This window comes from Chroicocephalus ridibundus, chromosome 9, assembly GCF_963924245.1.
Source record: "Chroicocephalus ridibundus chromosome 9, bChrRid1.1, whole genome shotgun sequence".
Taxonomy (NCBI): Eukaryota; Metazoa; Chordata; class Aves; order Charadriiformes; family Laridae; genus Chroicocephalus; species Chroicocephalus ridibundus.
The window spans coordinates 35,771,014-35,798,205 of NC_086292.1; the positions used below are offsets into that span (position 1 = coordinate 35,771,014).

Below are 27,192 nucleotides of genomic sequence, written 5' to 3' on the forward strand. Positions count from 1 at the left end.
TCTAAAAGTTATAACAGTAGCTTTCCACCAAAAGGACTTTTATATCTGGTAGTTGAGATGGAGCCCAACTTTGTACAAGATATTGTTGTTGTCATAAATTTGATATAGAGAGTAAAATATCTAACTAAATACATAATTACATCTTCTCACATGATTCCACATGAATGTGGAAAACCAAACTTGTCACATTGTAAGATAATTTCATGGTGACCATCATTACTTTCTCTTTGCCTGGTTTAAGCTTTTTCATTAAGCACACATTTAAAACCCATATTAGATCTCACATACAACTTGAAAACAACAGCAAAGAACAGCTTGGAGCCACTTCAGAGAATAAAAGGCTGACAACACCAATAGGATTTAGAAGAATACATACTGATCTGGTAACAATATGCCTCATTATCCCCGACTCTTCAGAATAGGTATTGCAGGTACTAGTCTCCTACATTTTTTCCACAGTGGATGTTGGAAGATTGCTATATACCTTGTCAGATCTAATTAAGAGATACTTTGATACTATCATAGAAACTGGGATACCATATTTTTCAAGACCCAACATTTTCCCCTCCATGCTCCTGCTGTTGGCACTGTCTCAAATACCTTTTTCAGTTGTTCTTGTATTTCTACCTCTCTATGTATAAAAAAAGTACATGTCACAGCAAACAGTTTCTCATCTGAAAGTCCTCATTTCATTTACACACATCACAGTTATTGGGTGAAAAGAGATTTAACTGAAATTAGGGACAGAATTTTCACTTCCTTCCAAAGGGTCAATATTTTGTCCCAAATACTCCTCTGCTGTCTTGAGGATTACATCCCCTCACCACTAGTAGAGTTTACAAATTCCACATTTATTTAAGCCAAGACTCTGTCTGATGACTCCTGTTGGATAGAGATGTTACAGTTCCACAGCTAAAGCTAAATCCAAAAGGAATTATGAATCAGAGACCTCAGCTGTCATGATTTACAGCCTGGTATATTGATATAAACTGAAAACAATGCTGGATTATGCTAATATACCAGACTGTAGAGGAAAAGGCATACGCCTCTACTATGATATCTACACTGCTAATATCATCAAGATGAATCAACGCAAGCCAACAGAACTCATAAATCAGAACTTCAAATGAATTAAGAGACATGAAATACATTAATAGGTGTTAAAAAAAAAAAAGGACACCAACTCTGGTTTAAGCAATCTCTGAATTACAAACTAGTAGAAGACTAGAGGACTAGGAGAGTATCCTAAGGAAATATAATCTTATGCTATGCTTACTCTTTTCTGACAATTTTCTAGGCATCTGCTTTTGGCCACCATCAGGAGGAGCAGGATGCTGGGCTATATGGGCCTTTAGTCAGACTCTATATCACTTGGGTTTTTTCATTTGTGTGTTTTTTGGTTGTTTTGTTGTTGTTGGCATTTTTTGTTTGTTTTGTTTGTAAGGCAAAGCTTACAATAATTTTTACCTCTCACTTGGAATAAAATGGGGTTTTATTTTGTCCCCTTATTATTCCACAGGCTTCTAGAAGAAATGGACACAGCAATAGACTGGCAGTATTTATTTCCATGCTTTACTTTCAACAGATGCAGAACAGCAAATTTACTTTCTTGGAGCATGCTTGATAGGGGACTTGATAAGTTCAGCTTGGGTGAAGCTTAACTGTACTAAAATCAGAGGAGAGAAAAGGTAAAATGGCACAATGGCACCTATAATGTTGGGGGTATTTGTTCACCTTCTGTTCAATAATTCCCATAGTTTGAAGTCCTGGTGAAACCAGCTTTGGCAGTATCACTACTATGGACAGGTCCAGCTTCTGCTCTGCAGGAATGGGCGTGCTTTCTTGCCCAATGTCCTCTCTCTAAGATATGAGGGACACAAGAGCGCAGCTGCACCATAAAAGAGTGATGAAATGAATAGAGCGAATCTGGGCTAACAGACTACTTACTGGGCAGTTCTCCAAGTAGAATAAATTGCAAAAGGAATTTGAGAAGCTGCCCTTAAGGTCAAAGAGCAGGATGACATAGCAGGGGACAAATCCCTAAAATGGAATCAAAAATAAACTTACAAAACCACAAAGTGGAAACAAACATTTGGGGGCAAAACTAATAGGTATTGCGGCACAGATAACACTGAAATCTGTGCTTTGGATGCAAGAGATGAATTAGCATCAAGGAACTGTTAACTGTTAAAGCCAATACTAGAAATAATGAGTCAAAAATACTGCTGCACACTCCAGTCCTGCAGACTGTGTCACTGTGAGGAAGCACTCATCAGCGCTGCCAAATATTAAACCTAAAAAGTTAGAGGTTACACAGTAGAAACATTGATACACAGATAAATCCCATAGAGGGAACAAAGCCTGTTTCTCTTATCTTGAAATAAACAAAGATGCTCTGAACATTGTTTCTCATGTGGATTTTAAAAGATTAAATATAATGTTCAGAATCATCTACACGTTCATTTAATCTTGTAGTTCAACATACTTAGAAAGACCTTGATAAAGATCTCCTAATATTTACACTGATATACAAAAGACTCAATCTCCAAAATTGACGGGTTCAACTTTAAAAAACCCTCCGGAGTCAAGAATCTTCCTTCATAAATTCAAATAGGACTGATATTAAATTCTAAAAGCTCCATGCCCAGCTCTCCCAACACCATCAACCATTTAGACTTCAAAGATCTTTCCTCTGTCTTAATAAATTTGTATTATTTTTCATAAGGTGCCAGTTAGATGATGAAAATATAATGCTTTTTTTTAACCCCCAAATAAATTATAACTGTTACAGTTTTTCAATAAATTTTATCCATTTTCCCACTAGTTAAAAAAAAAATAAATCAAATTTCACTATCATATTGCAAAGCAACAACTAGTTTCACCTAGCTGGTAGGAGTAAATCTGGTAGCAGAGTAAATTTTATTTCCTAGTAGGAGAACTTGCAAGCTCCTCAACCATTGGTGTTCTTTAGGGAAATCCTGTTTGACAATGAATTTTCAACTCTTTCTCTTGCAAAGAAAATAATAGACAAATTTTACATTCATAACATATTTCAGAAATGAAGTGATGCTTTCATCCTTAAGTTGTATATTGTTACTATAAAAAGCAGACATCTGGTATTGGATTAAACTTCTTGATCCTAAGAGACGGCAAGCCTCCTCAAGCCCTTTACTTCAAAATGGCACTCAGTATTTTGCAGAGAGTCTCTTGGCACTGTGCAGGATTGAGTCACAGATCAGACTCACAATAGAGTGAAGAATAAAGGTATGAATTGATTCAAAACATTGCTTTCTTAAGAGAAAAAAAAAATTCAAGATCTTTAGAACTTGAGTAAAGTGAAAATGCATTTGAGTGTTCTTTCTCTGTGACGTCTTCAAGTTATGAGGTGCGTTATTGTTAATAAATAAGCTCTTGCAGGAAGCTTCTTAAGTTGTACGTCATTAATTGGCACTATACTTATGGGGTGTATTGTGGGTAATAGTCTGAATACAGATAATAATTTCCTGTTATAGGGGCTTAATTAATGTTGTTTTAAGGGATTTGAGTTGCTATTAAGGTACTAGTTTCCAAAGCAAAAGCTTGAAATAATCGTGACCTTTATATAGTCCCCAGAACGTATATCACATTATCTAAGGGATGAGGCCTAAGTTCTACTTTATTGTATAATCACCTATTGGGTCACAGACAAGTTCTTATTTTGCAAAAGTTGAAAGTAATTTTGGAGATTTAAGAAAAGTTTCATTTTGATCCATATTGACCAAGCCGAATTAAAGATATAAAAACAGTATATGGGAGGAATGTATTCCTTGTTCTAGGTTCTGAAAAACCCCCGAACGTGCAAAGGAGATTATTTCCAATATTTTGAAAAACTAAAGCTTAACCTGCAATCTCTAAAAGAGAGCGATCAATAAATTCCTCAATACTAACAAATATGTGACAACAGTACTAAGTATTCTTCTTGTTGAAAATACTTTAACTAGAACGGAGTGCAAAACGTTCTTTCATAATATTCCTGTTCTAAATTGTTGATATAATTGCTAATGCTTCTGTACACGAACTTAGTTTTGACATTAGTCACAGTCACTAAAAAAACGTAAGCAGTTGACTAACAAAGGAGCTAAGTTTGAAATTACTTTTTTGTAATCATCTTTGAGTAACAGAAGGTCATAGTATAGTTTACCAGACGACTACAAGCTGCTTTCATATCAATGGCCTTACAGCGGATTAATAATTTTTGTGCTATTCACTGCATTGGATAAAAGATACGCTAACAGCCCTGACTGACACAGTAAAAATTTCCTGTACAGCACAGAAGCCTGTTGGTCCAACAGATATTTGTAGGTTAAAGGGCAAAATAAGGTATGTAACAGACAAACTTGTCACAGAAGAATCAATTATTTATCTAATTCCTGCAAAGAATTTAAAAGGAATGGTACAAATATTCCTACGTTTCCTGGAACTGTCCAGTTTTGGTGAAATGACATTTCTTACCTTTTGCCCATTAGGATATTTTTCTCTATACTCAAATGGGAGCTCAATGCGTGTATGATACCTGTGCCTGAAATACTGTAACTGCCTGTAGAAAGAACAAGCTAAGACAGCAGCAAGAATGTTTTCCCTACAGTTGATCAGTTTTGCTTCACAGTCTGGAGTAGAGCTTGTATGGACCCATTTTCCTTGACTCTCTTTAGATACAGTACAGAATACAGCGATGTGTTAGGTTCACACACAAATGCTGAATCAGATAAGCTGTCACCCTACACAATCAATTGGCTTCACTTCATCTCTGACAGTGACTAGACAACAGAGAGCTAATTATTCTAGAGTTTTACCAAGTCAGGACTCACCTACTAGAGATCTGACTTTTTAAATGTATTTGTAACTAAAAAGGATCCGGTAAATTTATTAGTTCAAAATGTCAGCCAAAAACCACCAGGATATAAAGGGGAGAAAAGCATAAATACATTTTTCAGTGCAAGGAAAATGCAGTTTTAGTGCAATTTTCCAGAGAGAATTGGACCTGCCTTATGCTGACTTTTAGTGTCCCATGACATTTTAGGATAATTTGGATTGCACCTGTCTATACTTCAGTTATAAACAAAAATTCTTTGCTGAGATTCCCAAACATTTGGGATGTCAATCAATTCTTAAGAAAACTAAAATAAGTCACATGAATAGCTTTAAAACATTACAATAAATAATTTCCTCTTAGTCACAGCAGCAACAATAACACCCTATTTAGTCTGATCCTGCTAGTGTTCATCAGGCCCACACTGTTCACTCAAGTTAAATCATTCTTTCTTCTTTATTACAGACAAACATAGGACTTGAAAGCTATAATCAAAACACTCAAAAAGAACGCTGATGAAAACAATAATACCTTCCAATAAAATCTGAAATTTTTTCTGCACTGGCAGTTTACTGTAGCAATTCAGATGCAACTCACAATAGTAAAACATGTAACAATTTCTGTTCTGTAACTGGCAGGTAGCTCGTATGGTGTAGAACATGACAGTTGATCTATATGCATATGTATATATGTATATACACATGTGCCATTTTTTTGCAGATGAGGACTTGATCAATGATGTTTTCATTTCAGGCCCTATAAGCACACAGTTCCTCTACTAAACTATTCAACACTCTGTTTGGAAATTGTGATTCTTACTGTGGTACACTTTGCTGTATAATTGATACATTTAACTGTCCAAAAACTTCCAACCTTTTCCCCCCAAATTCAGTTCTCAGTTTTAGAGGACTGAATTACAAATTGAGAGTTGTTGCACCGTACATATTCAAGTAGTGGTTCTTAAAAAATTACAGTTAACATCATAGTAACATTACAAATATTTAACAATTCTAATTTTGTGAAAGGCATCAATCTTATGTCGCAATACCTTTATTTGATGAAAACAAATAATTGCAAAAATGTTGGTATTTTTATCATTGAAAAAATGAAATATCTCACTTTAATATAATGAGGTTTTTACTTTTTTTTTTTTTCTAAGCATAAAACATTTGGAAAGAATCACAGCCATTCTTTAAAGTCTGTGAAAGTAAATTCATTTCCAGATTAAAATAATGATGAAAATGAAGAGGTGAGATGTATATTGTGGGTTTTTTTTTTTAAATCACTCAGTATTGAACGTACATTTTCGGTTACTGGGATACTTCATTTTCTTGAAGTTCTTAGCATTTTATAATATTTCAGATAAGATGAGTCTGTTCTATAGCATAATCAAACTTCTGTAGTTAAATGTGATAAATAAAACACCCAGGCAGCTTTAATAACTTATAACGCTGGTCTGATCTCATGAAAATTGAGATGAATTTTTTGAAGATTGAACTAGGGGGTAAGGGAAGAAGAAATGTATCATTGCTGCATATTATAATCACAAAATGTAGCCTGTGGCTTTTGTAATAACATAAAAATGGAACTATGCAAGTTAATGAAAATAATTATGAGACAGCCACATTGTCTGAAGATCCACAAATCCACACTTGGATAACAATACATAATTTTTGTTGGAATGGAAAACTGAAATTGGAGATCTAAAATTGTATATGAATACTGGGAGAAAATACCAGCCTTATAAAAGTAATTATAGGACTGGATTTACAGCTTCTCCTGGTCCTTGGAATATTGAAATGTCACCAAAGAAATACCTAGCACTTTCTCTGAAAATGAAAGTTGAATTAAAAGAGTCTTAATACGAGCTAAAAATACTATATTAAGAAATGAAAAAAAATAACGAGCCAAATCCCACCGTAGAAGAAAATCTGAAGCTGCCAGAAAATTTGGGGGTAGACTAGGCTATGATAATAAAGGACTATATACACTCAAATTTTGTCAGACTGTGTGCTCAAATGAGTATGCATATTAACATCATGAATATTTTGAAATTATGTTTTTTATTCATATTTCTATAATAAAGATATGAATTAATCACACATTAGGATATATTGACAGATGTTCAGACTTTGTGACTACAACTTTGAGTCTCCCTCTGCCGCCTTCTGATCACAAATCTGTTGAATGCTTCATCCCCAGGCGTAAGCCAAAGCAGACCAACGGATACTCCAAATTGTGCCCACAGGCCTCTGGGGCCATTCTCAGCTTTTGGAAAAAATAAAATTGCTTGCAAAGAAGTTCTGACCTCATTTCATTTTCCTGTTATGCTTCTTGTCACATTACATGGGGATGATGCTAGCCAACTAAAATGACTTTATGCTAGCCTTGGACGATGTGGCCTCAAAGCATCACCATTTCAACTCGTAAACTTTTTTACTTTATTTTTTTCAAAATTTGGAAAAAAACAAAACCATATAACCACACAGCCCCTCCTACCCCCCCCTTAAATTATCTCCTTAGGCCTGAAAGCTATAAAAAAATCTAGCATCAGCAAAACAGCATTAAAACTACATTTGCTGATATACTTGACCTTTACACCAGAGCAAATCAATAGTAACAGTAATGACAGACTATTCAGAGTGCTGCAAAAATTGTCTAGAAGGAAAATCTGCTCTCAGCATTTACAGCGAAGAGAAAAATCTGAACATCCTTCTCAAAATTAATGCTCTCTTAGCAGAACTGTTGCAATATCATAAAACCAAGGACTCATTTTGAATTCTCTCTACTACCCTTGAAGTCCATGTAAATGGTTTCCTTGGTATCAACATGAACATAATGTAAAGAGACCAATCATGGATATTAAAAAAACCCCAACAATTTGCGTAAAACTTGTGAGAATTTATAAGGTGGAGATAAGAAAGTCTACAAGACAAATTCATTTGCAAAACAAGATGGTGACCTTCCTAGAACCAGATGAGGTAATAACAAGCTATACTTAGTTTGCCTTTGACAACATGCATCTCTGTGGTTGTCATTATCATAGGATCATACCATCTAATCAAAACATAAACCTGGAGCAGAATGAGGTAAAACAGATTAATGCATCAATGACACCCTAATGAAGGTGGTGAGACTGTATCTTACAAGAAAAAAACCAAAACCAAACCTTAATTTCTCTTTTAAATCCAGATATTAACGTAGCTATGAACTTCAGCAGGCTGTACTACCATAGAATCATGGCCAAACAGCTTTATTACATTTCCACCTCTGATTAATTAATAATTTCTGCAGACATGATACCACATGAACCTAGAAATACAACAGGAATACATAACTGACTGTTCCCAGCTTATACATGTTTGAGTTTGGGTAGCATCCAAATTAAAACTTCTTCAATGATAATCAGGACAATTTATTTCTGCACCACGTGCTGGATCAGAAAGTCTTTCATGAAGACAGTTAAACATAAACCAAGGAGAGTTAAGTCAATACAAAAAGTGCAGAAAAGTCTTGGAATCTGAGAGGCTGTGAGTTCCTTATGGGCGTGGATGACAACTAGAACACACTTCTAAGGATGAAAGAGGAAGGATGAAACTGAAGAAGAGAAATCAGCAAAAGAGACAGCAGATGTGAAACATTAGAAACAAGAAATTGAAAATGAAGAGGTCAACTTTCATTGGACTTGGTAGTAGCTAGTAAGCACATGAAAAGAGTCTTGAAACTCTCAGCAAATCATCACACATAATTCTTGACTTGCAAAATTTCAAACAGGGATTCCTCAAAAGCTAAGCAAGGAGTAAGCAGTTCTACTAAGTTATTGCTGAAGTTGGACAGATACACAAGGAGACGTAAGAATCTAGTTCAAATCCATCTGTGTATTTTGGATGCTTTTTGAAAAAAGTACAATCTTGAGGATTTCCATGTAATTCTTCTAATGCATCAAGTCCATGTTGACACAATCTTTTGCACAAAAAATTCCCAAATTGCCTGTTCGCCATATTAAAATCCTCAAAGGCATCCCTCTGTTTCTCTTTGTAGAGTTCCTTCTGATTATAAGATTAAAAACAAAACAATATGGTAATCCTTTTCCTATCTTATTTCAGCTGGTAAAGCACTTACCTAGAGTATAGGAGAGTTTATTCTAACCCTGAAGAGCATTGCCATTTTCCAAGCACTATCCTAACTTTTATCCTATAAATTTAGGAGATAATCTGTTTCTCACATACCTCCTTCTGATTCCCCATCACCATTCTGTAAAAAAGAGAAAGGGATTCATGGGCCGTTTATGCATCTTCTTTATATTTTCACATAAGCAGTCTTTGGTGTGTTAGAATTTTTTTTTCAAGCCCATAAGGATGAAGGTAGAGCCAAATTGAAACTTCCAGACACATCCACAAATGCACGTGCAAAAGCACGATGGAAATAAAATGATGTTTCTGAAGTTGTGAAAAGTAAACGTACAGAGACTAAGATAAACTCAGAAACTCGGACTCTATGGGCTCTCTGTTGCTCAGGAGCAGTTCCATTGGCAGTGAATAAAACTCATCATGTGTATAAGGCATTCTTATGTCACAAAGAGCTACTTCTGGCAAGCAATGTCTGTAAAATCACTTCCGTCTGTTATGCTGCTCTGTAACACAAAATATGATAAAAATTGAGGTTCTTATTGGACTCTTTTTACTGATCACTAAGGAGTGGCATATAGCAAGGAAAAAAAATCCAAATTCAAGAATGACTAATTCAAGAAAGACTTGAACATCTCCCATGATTTCCTGGGAGAAAAAATAATGTCTGAATTAAGAATGCTGCTGATGTGTACCAGAGAAAAGGACAGAGGGATTTTGAGGGAACAGCAGAAATGACAAAATCAAGACAGATGAATACAGAATATAAAGATATTTTATTATGACATTAGTGGTGTAATTTATGCTCAGTTAGTAATTTGTCATAACTCACACCTCTGTCTCTTTAAATAGCTTAGTTTTCAACCCAGTCTGTACTTCCCCCCACAGTCTTTTCATTATGATTTCAACCTCAAGTTCAGCTTAGCAGAAGCATCTACATTTGATTTTTTTTCCTCTGTGTATCTGTACAAATAACAAATATTTATTTAAAAGTTATATATATATGGTCAAGAAGTGCCGATTTTGTTATTTAAAAAAAGTTTACTAAAACTCATACCAATTATCATCTACAAAATATTAAGGACATGAAATATTTTAGTTTGAAATGAACTTCACCGTCTCTTCTGACAACACTGGGGAGTACTGTAGCTACTATCAAGAAGTCTATGTATGATATCAGCTGGTTCTGGAACTTGTCAGCAATATTTTTAATTGCTGAATTATGGCAACGTCAGAGAGTTCTTCCACATACATACTTATTCACCTGAATATTTTTAAGAGATTAAAGGAACTAACCAGACTTCAGGGAAGAACTGCAATTTTGAAACTGCATCTTCTTTCCCTTGTGCAATGAATCAATGACCAGATGAACTCATATAAGACAATAATACTTCCTGCCTCTCTTTGCCCAGCATTCAATCAGTGCATAGTAAAGATTATAGAAAAAGTTTCAGAATTTAAGTACTTCTTATGCCTTTAGTGTCTTTAGTCTTTACCTGTCTGTCTTAATTTTGTCTTTAACTATCTTGAAATATGAATAACACATTAAAATCTTTGCTGAAACAAGAGAGGTATCAGAGATATGTCGACTGGGTGATGTTTGAAGCCAGGCTACGATTAGTTATTGGTTAATATTTCAATCACAAAAAGCTAGGAATAAATTAGTATCTGAATGCAGTCTCACTCCAGTAATACTGATAGAATACGTACTCTGTAGAGAAAGAAGACAACTGTGGAAAAACAGTTAGATACGGTCTGGTGTCTAAAGTGTTTCTAATTAAATAAGTTCTAAAATTCTCTTTATATTGTTTGCACTTGGCATTCACAAGTTTAACGGTCATTCTAGGTTAGTATGCTTCAAAATCCACTTTCAATTGTCTTCTGATTACCAGTAGGTATTTTAACAGATCAGCTTATAAATGATAAGAGGAAGAAACCAAAAGGCAAGATGTTTCCAGTTGCTTTCATCATAAAGGGGTACCCTTCTCTGTAAAAATCTAGTGAAATGAGAAATCCTGTTTTCCTCATGAGAAATTAACATGTTCCTTATGGCAGTAGTTAACTAGAATCCAAGGAATTATCTGAAGCAGTTGCTTTACCTGTAGGACACTGAGGCTTGTATTGTTTAGGAGACAGTGTTCTGTATTTTGACATGAACGAACATTTTCTTGAATTATATTTCCAGAAGAAAACCTATACTCTCGTCACCTACTTCTCTACTACTACATGTGGGCCCTGGAGCATTGTTAATTGCTCTCCTTGTATTCCTAATGTGATTAAGCTTAGTTACAGGCAAAACAGTTCTCAAATCCACATTTTAATTTTTTTGAGGGAAAGGATATTTCTTTGCACAACTGCAGCTCTGCTTTCATTTTCCAAAATTGTTCTCCATTTATACTCCACTAAGGTTATACGATTTCTCACTTTATGAGAGACTTGTGAACCTTTTATCAAATTTTGAATTCATCTGCGTCCAACAGCTGCCTCTTTGCATAAGTTGGGATAAATAGGGACTCTTCTTTTTTTTGGAAGATTAGAGGGAAACATGGAGAAGAGCAACTTTGGCAAAGGTTTGGCTGGAGCAGGTAGCAGTGGCCTTGTAGTGGTTTGAGATGTCAGGATTGTCTGAGGGGTGGGGCTCAAAGGCAGAGAACGACAACAACAAAGACTGTATTTTTAACCTTGGGAGGAGCTAATAGTATGAAAGGCTGAAATGAAGGCACTTGGAGCAGAGATGAGCCTGTGTATTTATGTTTTGGGTTTGGTGGGAAGACAGAGGGAAAGTGCAAAAGCAAGGTAACATGCTAAAGAAGGGCTACATCAGAAATTATGATCGCTGCCATTTATGCTGAAGACCGGTCTGCAGATACAGGACAAAGGTAATAGCCACTGGACTCCTGGCATGTATCAAGTGGTGGCGGTGGGCAACTGGGGGGTTCTGTAGGTAAGTTATTTCCATGTTACTCCTAGTAGTAGAGCAGGTATAGCATTTTATGATCTTTTAAAAACATTTTTAAATGTTGTTGTTTTTCCCCCCAATATAAATAATTAGTTAGAAGCACTATATAAAGGAAGAAATTACATAACTAATTAAAACAAAAAATCCTTTCAAGGACACAGACAAAACTGAAAGGTAATGCGCATAAGGGGATTGATGCACAATAAGGCGAACAATATCCAGTAGAGACATAGAAAGGCTGACCCACCAAACTCTCGTATCTCACAGATAGCTTAACAGTAAATGAACACCTGCCTGGGAAGATCCATTTAAGATTTAAGTGGAGAGTAGGAGAATCCACTGGGAGATCCAGTGGGAGAGTACAGTTCCACTAATATATATGTATGCTGAAAACACACATTTCAATTTTATTCTTGGACAACTACATATTTAGCACTTATTGCATTTTTACTGAAACAGACACGACTGGGTATATTAACTAGAAATTCTCCTACGCACAAATTTTCTGTACAAGACCAGCTGTACTCCTTCTAGTAACAGTTAAGAGGACTGTAAGTATGCAAAGATTGTTGGCTATCGGCTGGAAGTAAAGATTAATATAGTGATCTGGATTGTGAAATCAAATTTTGTTGAAAAACAGGAGAATAGCTACATTACCAGAAGTAAAAAACTGGGCAATGCTGTATTGACAGTGAAATATTAGTCTTTGTGTATAGCCTTTGGAACATTAAACACTACAGTTATAGACAAACTATTCATGTTATGTAGGTTATATATTAAATTCTCTACTCCTCTCCTCACTTCAAATAACAACAACCCATCATCCTGACATAGAAGATGATGAAGTTGAAGGCACACAAGTTATCATTCAAGGCAAGAAAAAACCCACTGTAATGTTGACTATTTTTTGTGTGCTTCTGAAGATAATCTGCGTAACAATCATCTATCTGAATTCATCATAGAATTGAAAAAAAAATAAATTTGCTTTACCATTGAGAACATGCCACTGAAGGAAAGGAGTAATCATCTGCATGCAACACCATCTGTGTACCATTAGCAAATTTCAGAATGGATTAGGCCATGTGGTAAAATTATCAGTCTCTGACGTGACTGCCATCAGGCAAGCCCTGAATTAATACAGAGCAAGTCTCTGCAAAAAAGTAAAACAGTGCTATCCTAGATGCATACACATGATGAAAAACCCAGCTGACCTCCATGTACTTTTCAAAAATACTGAAAGGATGAATTCTGAAGTGTCTCATTTTCAATAAAATGAAGAAGAAAAATAAAATGAAGAAGATATCATTTGATACTGTCATGGAAAGAACAGAAAAGACAGAGCTTTTGCCTTTTAATAGAGAATTAGCAAAAACGATAGCGAAAACAGTAGAGAAAACAGTATTTGTTCTTTGCCTTTTCTTTCTCATCCTGGCTTTTCTCTCATTTCATTCTCAAGTGGAGATCATTACAGAGAATTAAGAGTTGCAGTCTGTGCCGTGGACTTGGGATGTGCTGGTGCACGTCAGGTGGGTTCACAGCATTGTGCTGTGAGAGAGAAGGAAGAATAAGGCAGAAAAGAAGCAAACGAGATATTTCTATATAGATAAAGCAAGGTATCGAGGGTTTTGAGGAAATAATCTCCCCTCACTTCAAACAGCAACATCTTTCCCGGAGACTAAGAGGGAAAAGGAGTCACAGCTAAGGCTGCAGCCAGTTATGCTGGCAGTGAAGAGGCTGAGGGATTCTAGAGTTTAGGATGAGTTTTCACATGCAGGAATAGAGTGGAAAGTGTGATTAAAACAGAGCCACAACAGTCTTTGAGATGTCGGGGTTCTTCAGCTGAAAGAGAATTTAAATCAAAATTGCATCACTGTTTGCAGGGAGGCCTAGTGAAACAGAAGCTTGCACAAAAATGTTGCAGACAGCAAAGGGAGTAGAGGCCCAGTCTAAACTTTTGTGTCAGCAAAAGAAGTGAGGTTTACTTTAAAAACATGAGCTAGTATTGAGCTACTGTCAGTCATTTGAAGTAGCCCTAATGCAGTGGTTACAGGATGTTTGTGCAAGGGATTGACACACCTTATTCTCAGAGGATTCAATATTTGAATTTATTCACCTGCGAATAGAAGAGAGGGCATAACAGGACCAACTTCTGTCTATATAGTCCTTGTCAGTGGCAAAAGGTCTCCTTACTTCTGTGAGATTGTTTTTTTGTGTGCAAACCACAAAAAACGAGAATTCTATACACTCTTGTACACTACTTTTCTAAGTCCTACGCTGATTAGTAAACTGTAATTAAGTAATTGGCTGTGGAAAGTAGTGCATACAGCAAAACTGTACAGTCACATGCAGCTTCCTGCATGCATAGATATCAGTACTTGATACTCGCAGTAACTACACCCACAGAGTCTGCTTACAAAATGCTATTCCTGAACTACACATTGACAAGATGTTAAACTGTTTCTCTTCCAGTTTTGCAGATCACAAGCAATACGACAGAACGAGCTCTCTCTTATTAACCTTATTCATACTGGGGGGGGGGACACAAACAACAAAAGGTAACAGAGCAACAAGAAGTAGGTTAAAGATGGGGAAATAAGGAAAAGAAGAAAAATAATATGAAGGTGAAAATGTTCCTTAAGATTTTGGTTATGTTAAGAAAAAATTCTCTAGCTTAAGAAATGAAAGCCCACCCACATGCAGTGACCAAAACTGGGTCATTAAAAACCACAGATGATAAATCCAAGACAGTTTTGGACTAGCTTTAATTTCAGTCTTGGATTTCTAATTTTTCTAGAGAAAAAATGAAACAACTCATTTCTTCTTCTTCTGAGAATATAGCATTGAATGTAATATACAATTCTGCAGTGAACAGCACCTATAAAAGTATCTGAGAATGTAAATTTCTACACTGTTATTTCAAGAATTTGAACTCATTTTGATGTTAAGTATCGTTCTCTTACTAGTTCCAAAAACTATGCCGACCTATACACCAAACTTCTCAAAAATAGTTGTTGAAAGGTATGAACAGCTTTTTTTTCTTTTTTTTTTTCCCCTTTTTAAATACACAAAACACCAAAGTTTCATGCCAGGCTTACACACCAATGCTTCTGGGTGTGACCATTCTTAGTTTCAGCATACCACAGCTTACTGTGTAGTTTTTAAGACGTCAGATTCCTGCTTCTCAGTGGTGAGGTACGTTACATTTTGTGGTGCCTCAAATCATAAATTACTCAAATCTGAGGCCAAACCCTATGAGTAAAAATGAATTGACATTGCAGCGCACAAAAGAGAAAAGTATATATCTTCTTTGCAGATATGACAAAGAGAATTTGAGGCAAGTATCAGAAGCTGCCTCTGTGATATCTTCTGGTTCTGATATGCATTAATTTTTTCAACAAAGCCACCAAATATAAACTGTCACACATCAAATCAAAAGGTTATTGTAATAATTTTCTGGCACAATTGCAATGTTCTGATGAAAGTCTTCCATGATTCCATTCAAAGAATAATGTGAACACCAGCATAGAGAGTTTTACTAGGTGTTTTTTATGGCTAATACATTGCTGAAGAAGTATTCAAATCAGTAATCTAATCAACAGAAAAAAAGTTGCTTCAGATGTGCTAGGTTCATGTTGACAAACAATATAATTCAAACATAAATACTAATGTTTTGCATTTGAAAGTCATAAAAGAAAGAAAATTCACAGCACGTATATTGTTCTACTTCTAAAAGGTAGAGAAATACAGTACTTTGAAAATCCCATTCAAAGGAGGATTAGTTATTTTGGCATAGTAAGAAACAGTGCTGATCAATATACAAGGCAAAATTTTTTATAGTTTTAGTAACAAGATACTTTTGACCTTTTCGACCTTATGAGAAAACTGCAACTGATCAAAGTGAAAGCAATGGGTCATTTGCAAGCCAAGAGAAGTACATGACAATTTTATTCTAATGCCAAAGGGCACATTAATAAAAAAACCCCACATCAAGCAACTATTACAATATTTAAAATGTTTCCCGTTGCATTCAGTAACTAATCCTGCACAATGTCACACATGGCCTCACAATTCTACAAGTTTCTATGAGCTACAAAATTAATAAAACACTTCAAGGTATGACGAACTATACGGAAACTACCTAAACCACTGTAAAGCTGGAGGAGTGCTCTTAAATTTGTTTAAGGTTTAGCAATAAGTACAAATGTTACCCGAACCACACCTTCCACAGCAGCATGTGAATTATATTAAGAAAATTAATATCATTAATTTTTTAGGGAAAAAAACCCCAAACTATAGGAATCTAAATGGAAAAACTTCATAGTGTCTGGATTCTGTTGTATAGCCTTTAAGATGTACAAATGAGAAGATGGAAGATACATTAGATAATTTAACATAACTATAGCAAACAGTGCTTATATAGTGCACCAACAAGAAGATAATATCCCTTTTTAAGCAGTTAAATAATATAACTGATAAATTTTACCAATGGCTTTTACTTTTTTTTTTTTCCTTTCCAAACTGAATAATAAAGAGGCATTCAAAATAGGAAGGAGAGATTTTCCTCAAAGGAAGGAATCTCTAGAACTGGATGCAAGATAACTTTGACTGGAGACAACCAAAAATAACATACAGGTTTCTGCCACATTCACTATCAGCAACTGGAAGATCTTTTTCCCTTGACCTTTAAGATTTCAAATATTAGACTGGTATTATTATATTACTGCACATTTACTAAAATGAAGACATAACATCAGACTAAAGCTTCAAAGGGCATTTATTTTGTATGCAAAGAGGTAAAAACTTGTCATCCAGTTGACCTGTGCAACTGAATTGTATTAATTTCTTAAAAATCAAGGACTTAAAAAAAATTAAGAGACATACACAATGAAACTATCTTCCTTTTAAAATAATTCAATTTCTTATAAGAACAAAACTTAGAAAATCTAACATTATGAAACTAATTTGCAGATAGAAATAACAAGATTAACAGTCATGTTGGTACTTACCCACTAAATGCCTGGACTGCATAAAGCTTGGAAGTATCCAAGGAACTTCCACTTACTATCCGAGCCTTTAATAAAGACCAAAAAAAGTACAGTTACTCATTTGCTGTTAATAAGTCTTGGACAGAATTTAACTGCAGCAAACATGTAACACCTAATATGAAAATGTTTAGCAGGGTCAGCTCCAGGCCAAAGCTAAAGTAACTATTGCTTTGGAACGCATTTTGGTAGCATTCAGCATTTAACTGAAACACTCTGCAAGAACCCGTGGGAAACTAAGATACTGCTTCCCAAATATTGTTGTCCTTTAAGTCCTATAGTGTATGCAGCGTAGATGATAATTAGAGGCAAAAATCCCAGATACCATCTTTGACAGTAGCAGACCCCTGTGTTGGCAATTATGATAAGCACAACAGTGAGGGTTATCCTGTTTATAAATGCAACATGTTTGCAATGCACTCAAAGGAGAACAAAAGAGTGGAAAGCTGGGAAAAACATGCAAATTTCACAACTAAAATGAAGGAACCAAACAGGTCAAATAATTCACAAACAAACATCAATGAAATACATGATCCCTATAGTAAATACGTGATTTTAAACCTTTTCATCCACAGAACCGCTATCTGAAAGAGAATTGGGAAGAAGGGGAATATAGGTTAGACAGAACAGTCTCTCAGAAAATATCTTATGCTATAAAAAACCAACACTGTTTTAACCTGCTAACACAGAGCAGAATCCAAGTAATACCTGTGCTTAGCTGTATCATTGTGACAAGACCCCTGTCACTACCTTTTAAACAAGCAAAAAGATATTCTCAGTAGATAAGAACCACTGCCACTTATGCACATAATTTATACACTGTATCCCATCTCCGCATGATTTTTTCTGGGGTTTATTTTGTTTTTTAATATTAATGAACATATATTTAATATAGTTGCAGTGTTCAAAACATAATGCTCTATTTTCAAGGAAAATGAGTGTTTCTACTAAGGATATTAAAACAAAATAAAAATCAATGTCCTGAACTGTTACTATTCTATTTTAGCACAGCTATTCATATGATGACCGAAATTACCCCCCAAATGTCAACAGAAGAACTACAATTGTTAAAGTATAAGGTATGATACATATATATATATATATCATGAATTGCTTAATGCAAAAATGTGATGTATTTACAATTACTACCAGACAGAAAATATCTGCTGACAGAAAAAACCTACCCTTATTTTTTTGTCTTATCAATTTTAAAATACAAGTACATTTAAAATTGCTTTTATATATTATTCCACCAGTGTCTTTTTTTTGTTTGTTTGGTTTTTGACACTTTATAGTACAAAGCATACATGAAACTGCATGGTTTTAATTGCCACCTTACTGATCTTTCCATTTTTACTCCCCAAGTGAAGTACACATTCTACAAGCCCTTTAAATAGTTCAGGAATTTTTAAGATGTTTAGACATTCCACATTATGTACATTATAAAATGATCATATACACCTCAAATACGTGCCACGCTTGATTTTTAAACCAGTTTATCTACAAGAAGATATCACATTCAAACACATATATGAAAAATATATTGTCAAATGTAAAGGTGCATACAGTATAATACCGACAATCCAGGGAACCAAAAGGCTCTACTGTGCCACTAATTTTAGAGGCTACTTATGGGATCAAAGCAAAGCACGTGCACAAGAACAGGCAGAATAGAAACTGGAGATAAGTTGTTCAAAACATATTTTACCAGTGAGATTATACCTGATTTTGTATTATTCAAAAAGGTTAAAGAGGATTGAGCTACTACTGGGGACTAGCAATGTCACAATACCAAATTTGAATCCACGGAAAATCCAGCTATGCAACAGTCTCTCCTCCTTTGTGAGACCAAAATGCTTGACTACAGATCTTGGCTTTTCTTTCACAGCTATTGTGAACACTCCTTTTAGAAAGAGTAGGCTTAAAAGTATGAGCTATGGTTTATTGTCCCAAGGAAAATGTATGTTTTGAGTTATACAGAATATAAAATTAAAACTGTTACTAATAGTAAATTCCACAATTCAGTGAAAATAGAGTAAGCACATCATCTCTGTGCATCAAGAATATCTGCTTGCTGTGAATTGGTTCTTTTCATAGTTCTCCTCCTGAATATAAACAGACATAGTATCAATTTTTATGTTTTAGCAAAACCCATTAAGGTATTTTTTTCTGCTGGGACATGAACTATTCTGATGTTTTCTCACTTTACAACGTCCTCCCTTCAGAAATACTAGCATTTTTATTTTGCTTCAGAAATTAATTCTTGACTATATTAAGCTATAGTGGTTTAGTTGTCAAATTACCCTAAATTGACTGAATAGATTTATAGAAATCTAAATCTCAGTATTATTTATGTGAAATGCAATTTTTAAACAGTTTGCAGGTACTTTACTACCAGCTGCCTAAAGAATCATATTAATTATATGTTTAATTCAATTGTTTAGAAAGTTATATTAAAAAGTACAAAATTGTTGAGACTTCCACATTAAATGGAATTTTGTATTTCAGAGCACGAGAGATGGACACATGAAATTTTCTTTACCTCTCCTGGGTTTCAGCCAGCTTCATCTAATTTCACTACATTTCCTTTACTGGAACCTAATTTTGCCTAAATTTAGGAAGGAGAGGAACAATCAAAAATTAGGAAGGGGGGAAAAAAGGTATTACATGTTTGATTTAACTTGTTTTTCTTGCAGTGTCTACTTAAAAAAAAAAGATAAATTGCACCAGTCTAACAGCTTCTTTTCTCAATAGAAATTGCATAAAGCAGACAACTGACGCAGATTTCCCAAAACAAGATTTTGAGAGCATCTTTTTTGTAAGAAATGACTGCATCTTCAGAGACGAAATTAGTTTGAAAACTTCATTGTTCTTGCTTCTTCTGAACTCACCACGAGTGAAATAATCTGAACTGTGGAAGTGTTGTCTGTGTCTGTGAGAGCACCAAATCAGGAGGTGTACTGTCACCAAGCAGTTCACTTCAGTAGTCATTGGACTACCAGAATAGACAGCAACATTCCTTGATGTAGATAAGAAATGAACTGTGATTATGTAAGAGACCACTGAATGCATTTTCAAATCAGGGATACAAGACTAGACATCTCAGATTATACTGCTGAATGACAGTGATTTACTTAAAAGAGCTTATCTTCATGTAACTCATTTCTGCCATCCACACATTCTATGGCAAAAACCTAACCTAAGAACAGTGTAAACGCTGGTTTTGTTTAGTTAACCCTATGGGATGCTTCCTATTTCATTTCAATTAGTTTATTTCTCCTTAGCTTTTTATGTGAAAATTCACTACATTACGAAATAGAAGTATAGCCTTCATGTTATGCCATATGCCATTTTAGATAACTGGAAGGTGTTTTACTAGGATTATAGGAAAAAACCATGGAGTGATTACTCCATAACTGTTGCTATTTCAGCTCAGTGCATTCCATATATATACCTGTGTAATGGAGTGATGCAGAGTAGGATGGTCATCTAGCTACTTACAAGTGAAAATTATATTTACAAATGTCAAATACTGAAGGCAAAAGGAAGCCCCCTCCTTTTTTTTTTTTTTTTTTTTTTAGGCAGTCTGATAGTTTCAAACTCAATTATATTTAATTAGGTAACTGGTAAAAAGAAGAAAAAACTGTTTTAATTTAGTTAAGGATAGTGTAGTGGTACAAGGTTTCTGCTGTTCATTTAAGTTTATATAATTATAACAATTAAAACAAAGAGGAAGAAAAGGTAACATATCATTAATTAGAGCAAAGAAATCATGATGATCAGCTACCATATGACATGTCTGCAAATAAGCTCAATTTCTATGTAGAATTCTTAAGAGTCAATGACAGAACACAAAAACCTTAGGAAAGAGTGGACAACCTTAAGGAATATTTAGCAAACCATATTTTAAAATGCTCCTGTTTAGCTAGAAAGTTCTCTCCAGCTCTGTACCATCCTTCACCAGTTATCTCTAATCCTCCTTCTTTACTACCACTCCCTAAGCCTCCCCTAAACAGACATAAACATTTAGGTAAACAAGAAATTAAAAATATTGACTCGTTAAAATTAGTCTTTAAGTTTCTGTTAATAAGAAGTTCCAGATATTAAAAGGCTGTATAACATTCAACATACCCACTAAATTCTGGCTTCCGTTGAAAATGGTTCACAAGCATCCACTCAGGTTAATCCGCAGATGGGGGTGGGGTGTGTGTGTAGTGAAGGAGGTTTACCTGGCATTCTTTCAGCCCCCTCAAATAAGCCCCCAAGTTATTTTCTATCCTCATATCAGTTTAAAGGTGTTGAGAAGACTAAGTAAAATTTCTGAACAAGTGTTTATTAACACTGCATAATTACTATTAAAACTCAGTCTGAAAACTAATAGATCTTACAAAAGTTGAACTTGAATTCATCGTAGAAGAGAACTAGTTTCTATACCCAAATTTCCTAGGAAAAAAAATAATCTCTAAAGGACACTGAAAAGGCAGATTCTTCCAGTTTGAAAGATAAACTGGCAAGGAAGATACAAATGTGAAGACAGACCTTTGCTTTTTAGCTTATGATACCACCAGAAATACAACTGGACAATAGTCTCATCAGTCAGCAGAGATATTTATGAGAGGTTCAGAAGATTCCCCCGCGCCTCCAGTCATAAACTTCCTTCAAGCCTTGTGTCATTATTTGACTTATGCATTTTTCTAAGCAGCAGAGCATCATCGTAATACACTTCTCTTTCTTTAAAGACTGCAAAAACTTAGTCCACACTCCCCCGCTTCATAGCACAAGAACTGTAATAAGGTCAAAAAAATCTAAACTGTTAGGAAACCCTAGGATTAAAACGGTATTATGTATACTACCTTGATTTTCCATTCCTATAAGTGTAGATAATTGTGTAATACCAAATTGGAAAAAGATTTAAAGTTCATTATTCTCTCAAAGTACCATTTTAATCTTTAATTCTGCAAAATGGTTGCAAGAATGTCAAACCAACTGATAATTACGTCATTCCTGGAAGCAAACCCTTTAGACATAATACTTGCTGGAATTAGATAACAATACAGCTGTTCCATGGAAATAACATGTGTAAAGTACCCCTAGTCAGAAGTAGTTTGTAGTCTTAGCTGGACAATTTTAATTAGTATGCATTAGTAAGAAAGGGAAATAAAGTATGACACCCAAGGTCAAATAAAAGCAGCACATTAAAGTAGTAGGTTGTCTGTCCAAAACAACAACACAAACTAAGCCATGCTAAAATAATAAATGCTGTACCCAGAAGCTAATATTACCACTACAGAATAGAATATTACAGTATGTAAGCCTAGAGTATATTGTGTTGCTGAAGCATATTCTAGGAAGATTTACTGTATAACGCTTGAAAGATAATATTAAAGCTAGCACACCATAAGAGATGAGTGATGCCTGTCTGACAAAGAGAAGGTTAAACTTGAATAAAGCTTGGTTGACAGGAGAAATAGAAGAATTGCTGCTAGCACTTTACTAGCAGTGATGTAGAAAAATTACTAGCGGATACATTGAGAGCCAAAACAGGAGGTCAGCTTGGTGAAGATAAAAACTGCATTTGTGTCTGTATTAATAAACTGGTATGTAAATCTGAAACAAGAGGACATGCTTTAAAAGCATCTCTGGTCTTTAGAGATTGAGTCCCATTAGACTTCTAATGGCTCTTATTTTCTACTATCTTTCAATAGCTACTAGATCCTTCTACCACCTTCTGAAACTTGCCTCTAAAATAATAAATTATTGACTATCAAGAGAACTATTTGATAATGGAATGCGGTATGATACTCGTGCTTCTTAATTTTTGGTGGTGTCAAAAAACTACGGTCCTCTTGAAAACTGGGCTTTCTTGACAGTCTCCAGCTTGTAAGAACGAGGGTAGGGAATAAAACGCAGAGATCATTTTAAGCACTCTATTCTGTCTCCAGAACACATCAGAATGGTAAAACACACATTATCCATAATGGATAAAGAGGCATATTTTAGCTCTTTTGATACAAATGATAACAGTAAATGGAACCAAGTTATTAACTATAGTTTATGAAAGCAATCAGATAATTGATTATTGCAAGTCTTTCCATATCACAGCCAACATCCCCACAAAATATCTGACTTGGATCACTATATCCTAGTCTTACTTGCAAGCTGACGTTCCATTGTGTTTCTTCCAAAGCAATCCAGGCAAACAGCCACCTGGTTGGGCACCAACTGTGAGAGTACTCCCTCAGGACTCAAAGAAAAGCATGTTCCTTGGTACTTTTTTACACTGAACATGAGGATTTCACCAGGACATGCAAATTGGTTTGTGGTAACAGCATAGACAGAAGTGACAGTAGGGCAGGAATGTTAAATGACTGCCCGGGACATAGGAGCGTGCTGCTGACCATCTTAGGCAACAAAACGGACATGTGCAATGGCAAATAGTTTAGTGCCATAAAAGCAGATCAGAAGGTCAAAGCAGTTGGTGCTGAAGATTCAAGCATCCACACCACAAATGTTTTGGTGGCATTTATTTCATACCATTTCTCTTTTTGGCCCTGTTGACTGGAAGTCCACTAGCTGCTGAGCACATGAGGTATGATCTTGGAGAGCAACATCTGCCTCGGTTGCGTGAGTAAAATATCTAGATCACACTCAGACATTCCAGTGGTCAAACAAAATATTGTGAATTGGGAAGACTAAGAGATTTGCTGTTGTAAAATAAAATGATGACAGTGGCAAACCCATAAGTCATATAAATGTTCTATTGTTGAAGACCAAGAACAATACATACGCCTAGCATCGAGAACAAAGGAGCAGAACATAATACCTGGGAGACAGTTGCATATTTCACAGGCTATGATGTTCATAGCTGCTATTGGTATGAAGTGGTTTCATCTCTTGTGGGGTTGTATTAATTTCCTAGCTAAGATTTAAGAAACTATCTAAAATAGACCAAAAATTGTCTTCAAAAAACCCAAACTAGGAGGGCCGAAAAATTTAGGTAAAACTTACAGCAGTGGAAGAAAAAAAATGAGTCAATGTATAATCACACACAGAATAAAAAAAAATAAAAATTACATCAGCCAACATTGCTTACTTAGATAAGACAAAGAAATCAGATTTTCTTCTGTTGATAAGCAAACTGGTTTAACTGATATAAGAGATGGAAGAGACTTGAAATACCACAATGATAATATGATTTTTGAAATTTGTTTTTCATGACATTCCCTATGTAAGCAAGATAAATACAGTAGAAGTGAAATTGGTAAAAAATAGCGTACAGTTGTGCTGTGATATTTGGGAGTAATTCTTTTGGTAAAAGTATCATGTGGCATAACAACCAATATCATACAGGTCAATTTCAGCCAATGTTCTCAGCAAGTTGGATGAACAGAATTTCACAGAGTCTGTAGAAGACACCAATCTGGAATGGGCTGCAAGCATCTGAAAGGACGGAGATAGAATTCAAAATATTCTTCACATATTATTGAATTCACTTCGCTGCCTTGACACTAGTTCTATGTTTGGAAGAAAAAATGAAAAATGGCAAAAAAGTGATTAGATAGCAGGGCAAGGTATATAGCCTATTTGAAATTAAAAGCATTGTAAATGTAATATTAAGGCAAAAAAGGCTACTGTAATTCCAGAAAGTATTAGTATGTGTCATATATGAGAGAGAGATGACTCAGCTCTATGGACACCTGTTAACTTCAGCTGAAGTTGTCTTTCCAGTTTTTTGAATCATGCTAAAAGTAAACGAACAGAAAGAGGATGACAAAAGCCAGAACAAGCAGAGATTCATAAAATAATCTGAGGACATACTGAAAGGATTTGGTTTGTTTTGTCTTCTTGAGAATTAAAACTAAGAAAGGAGGTGGTGACAGCACTTCAAATGCATTAGAGTGTAATGGAGTAATACTTTCTTTTTCTCCATGGATAATCATGTTAGTTACATAATCAATGTCAAATAAGGCAAGAATGTATGCTTACTCACAATTAAAAAATATACAAGTAGCATTCATGTAGCAAATAGTATGAAGTGCAGCAGTTTTTGTTCTATGATATAATTACCTTTTTTTTTTTAATTGAAGCAACTCAAAAAAAGTCTCAAGATAATTCTCATGAAAGAGATTGACCTTCTTAACAAAATAAAAAAAAAGGTTATTTTCCCTAGTGTTAGCTTTTATGCTATAGTTAGAAACCAAATCAAATTATACACTGTTTGCTTCAGCTCTTCTTGAAAGTAATAAGTTGAAATAATTGTGCAAAACCACCAAACTGACACCCAGATGTTAAGACCTATAGACTGGTACACTAGAATTCAAAGCATGACTTTTGGTTCTATTGGACTTTTTCTACCTTACAGGACACACATAAATCCTTCCAAATTGCACAATCCACTTTCATAGTTAATAGGAAAAGGCATATCTCCTTGTCTTCTGCTTTTCTTTATTTATAAAAGAAAATTTCAACCTACATACCTTTTAAAGTTCCCAAAAAAATTTCCACTACTTGATGTTTGCAGTATCTTCCCCACCTTACGGATGCAGAGATGCATCAACTCTGATTGTGCTAAATGGAACAGGAAGACCTACAGGTTAAGATTAAAAACTGCTTTATTTCTTACTCATCGATTTTACATATTCTTCTCTCCCGGTTTATTCTACATTCCATAATAGGTTTTGTCATGTCTGTCTCTCCTTATTCCACCTTGGTATATATGCCGCTGATGGACAAGAATTCCTTTGGTGAGGCTGCAATTACACTGGTGATACCTAGAGCTATACATAGTTTATGAATCTGTAATAGCATTGACAAATCACTTGCTGCTGTTTGGCCTATGATTAAGTAACCTCATTTCTCAAAGACAAGAATCAGAGTCAAAAAGATGTTTTGCCACATCACATCTCAGATTCCAGTGTAACACAAAACAAGTCCAACTAGTTTCACTAGTCAACTCCAGAGAAGCTACTAGCTTCCACTACTTTAGCTCCAGAGAAACTAGTAGCTATCACTACTTGTATCGTGAAAACAGATCACAATCTTTTCTTCTTTTCTGTGTTCAACAGGGTTTTCTTTTTTTTTTTTTTCTCTAGTTAACTTGTATCTCTTAATACACCTTGTTCTTTACCATAGTATTGACATTTTCTCAACAGCTCTACCAACAACATAATTAGAAGACATGGGCTACCTGGAAAAACCTCTCTTTACATAAGTTTTAATCTGAAAATTAGTAAAATTTTCAGTGGAATGAATAAGACTTTTACATGAGGAAAGTGCAGAAGAAAACTCTCTTTAAAAAGTTATATGCATTAAACAATATAAAAGCGCAGGTGTCTATGCATGGGTCTATTTTTTATTTTTTTTTTACTAGAATTATTTATATATCAAACAATCCTGTCTTTATTTTCAGGTTTACTAAAACTTCTGATCATGCAAGGTATTTTAAGAATACTCTCTATTGATCAAGGAGGTAAATCTCATGGTTGACAGAGTTTCATCATTTTCAACAATAATTTTGGATCAGCAGGAACTAGAGAGGTTTCAGATATTTTCTCCTAATTAGAGTCCCAGGGAGACGCAACTGTGTAGGTGCTCCACTGATCACCTCGAAAATGTGCAGAAATAAAAAGTCTGGCACCTGTCCAGAATTTTGCTTTGGCAGCAAAACAGAGAATCTGTTTATTTTCACACTTTATTTTAATATCCTACTTCCCCAATAGATCAGAGGAAGATTTGAGCATATTTATGAACTCATGTTTTCCAAGTCATTACATTTTTTAAATGCATGTCTAGATATTTTTTCAGCCAGTTGCTTTAACAAGATTCCTTTTATCCTGAAGCTACATAATAAAATAATGCAGTGTTATTTCTGCTTCTAAAATACAATGATCTAAAGAAAAAGCTTAAATGTTTAAGAAATAAAAATAGAAAATATTTCTTAATCTTGGTGATAAGATATTGATTTGCATTCATTTCCACAGCAGAACCAGTATAAATAAGTCCTTGGAACTGACATTCACGCTCAGGTTTTCTCTTAGCTCTAGCAAATTTATTTTAAATCTGTTTAAGCACAAAAAGGGTAGGGAAATTGCATGAATATTAATCAATCTACATTAATTCTAAAGCCAGTGAAAATAGTGTTAAATAGTTCTTGAAAGGAGTAGAGTAGTAGAGACTTTTTTTCTTTTATGAAGGAAATTAGGAGTTTTAATGAAT

The 27,192-nt window shown here is 34.9% G+C and overlaps 1 protein-coding gene across 2 annotated transcripts in view; it reads right to left on the reverse strand.

The window, feature by feature from the left end:
* The window catches only part of UNC13C (unc-13 homolog C), a 228,370-nt gene that overhangs the window by 134,382 nt on the left and 66,796 nt on the right, over nucleotides 1-27,192 (reverse strand). Inside the window, exons 3-4 of one of the 2 annotated variants that reach the window (XM_063345627.1) lie at nucleotides 17,539-17,561; nucleotides 16,942-17,006 (exon numbers count right to left, since the gene is read on the reverse strand). In XM_063345627.1, the coding sequence (XP_063201697.1) occupies nucleotides 16,942-17,006; nucleotides 17,539-17,561 (88 nt within the window). The remainder of the gene's footprint in view (nucleotides 1-16,941; nucleotides 17,007-17,538; nucleotides 17,562-27,192) is intronic. The other variant, XM_063345628.1, reaches the window with a different exon arrangement.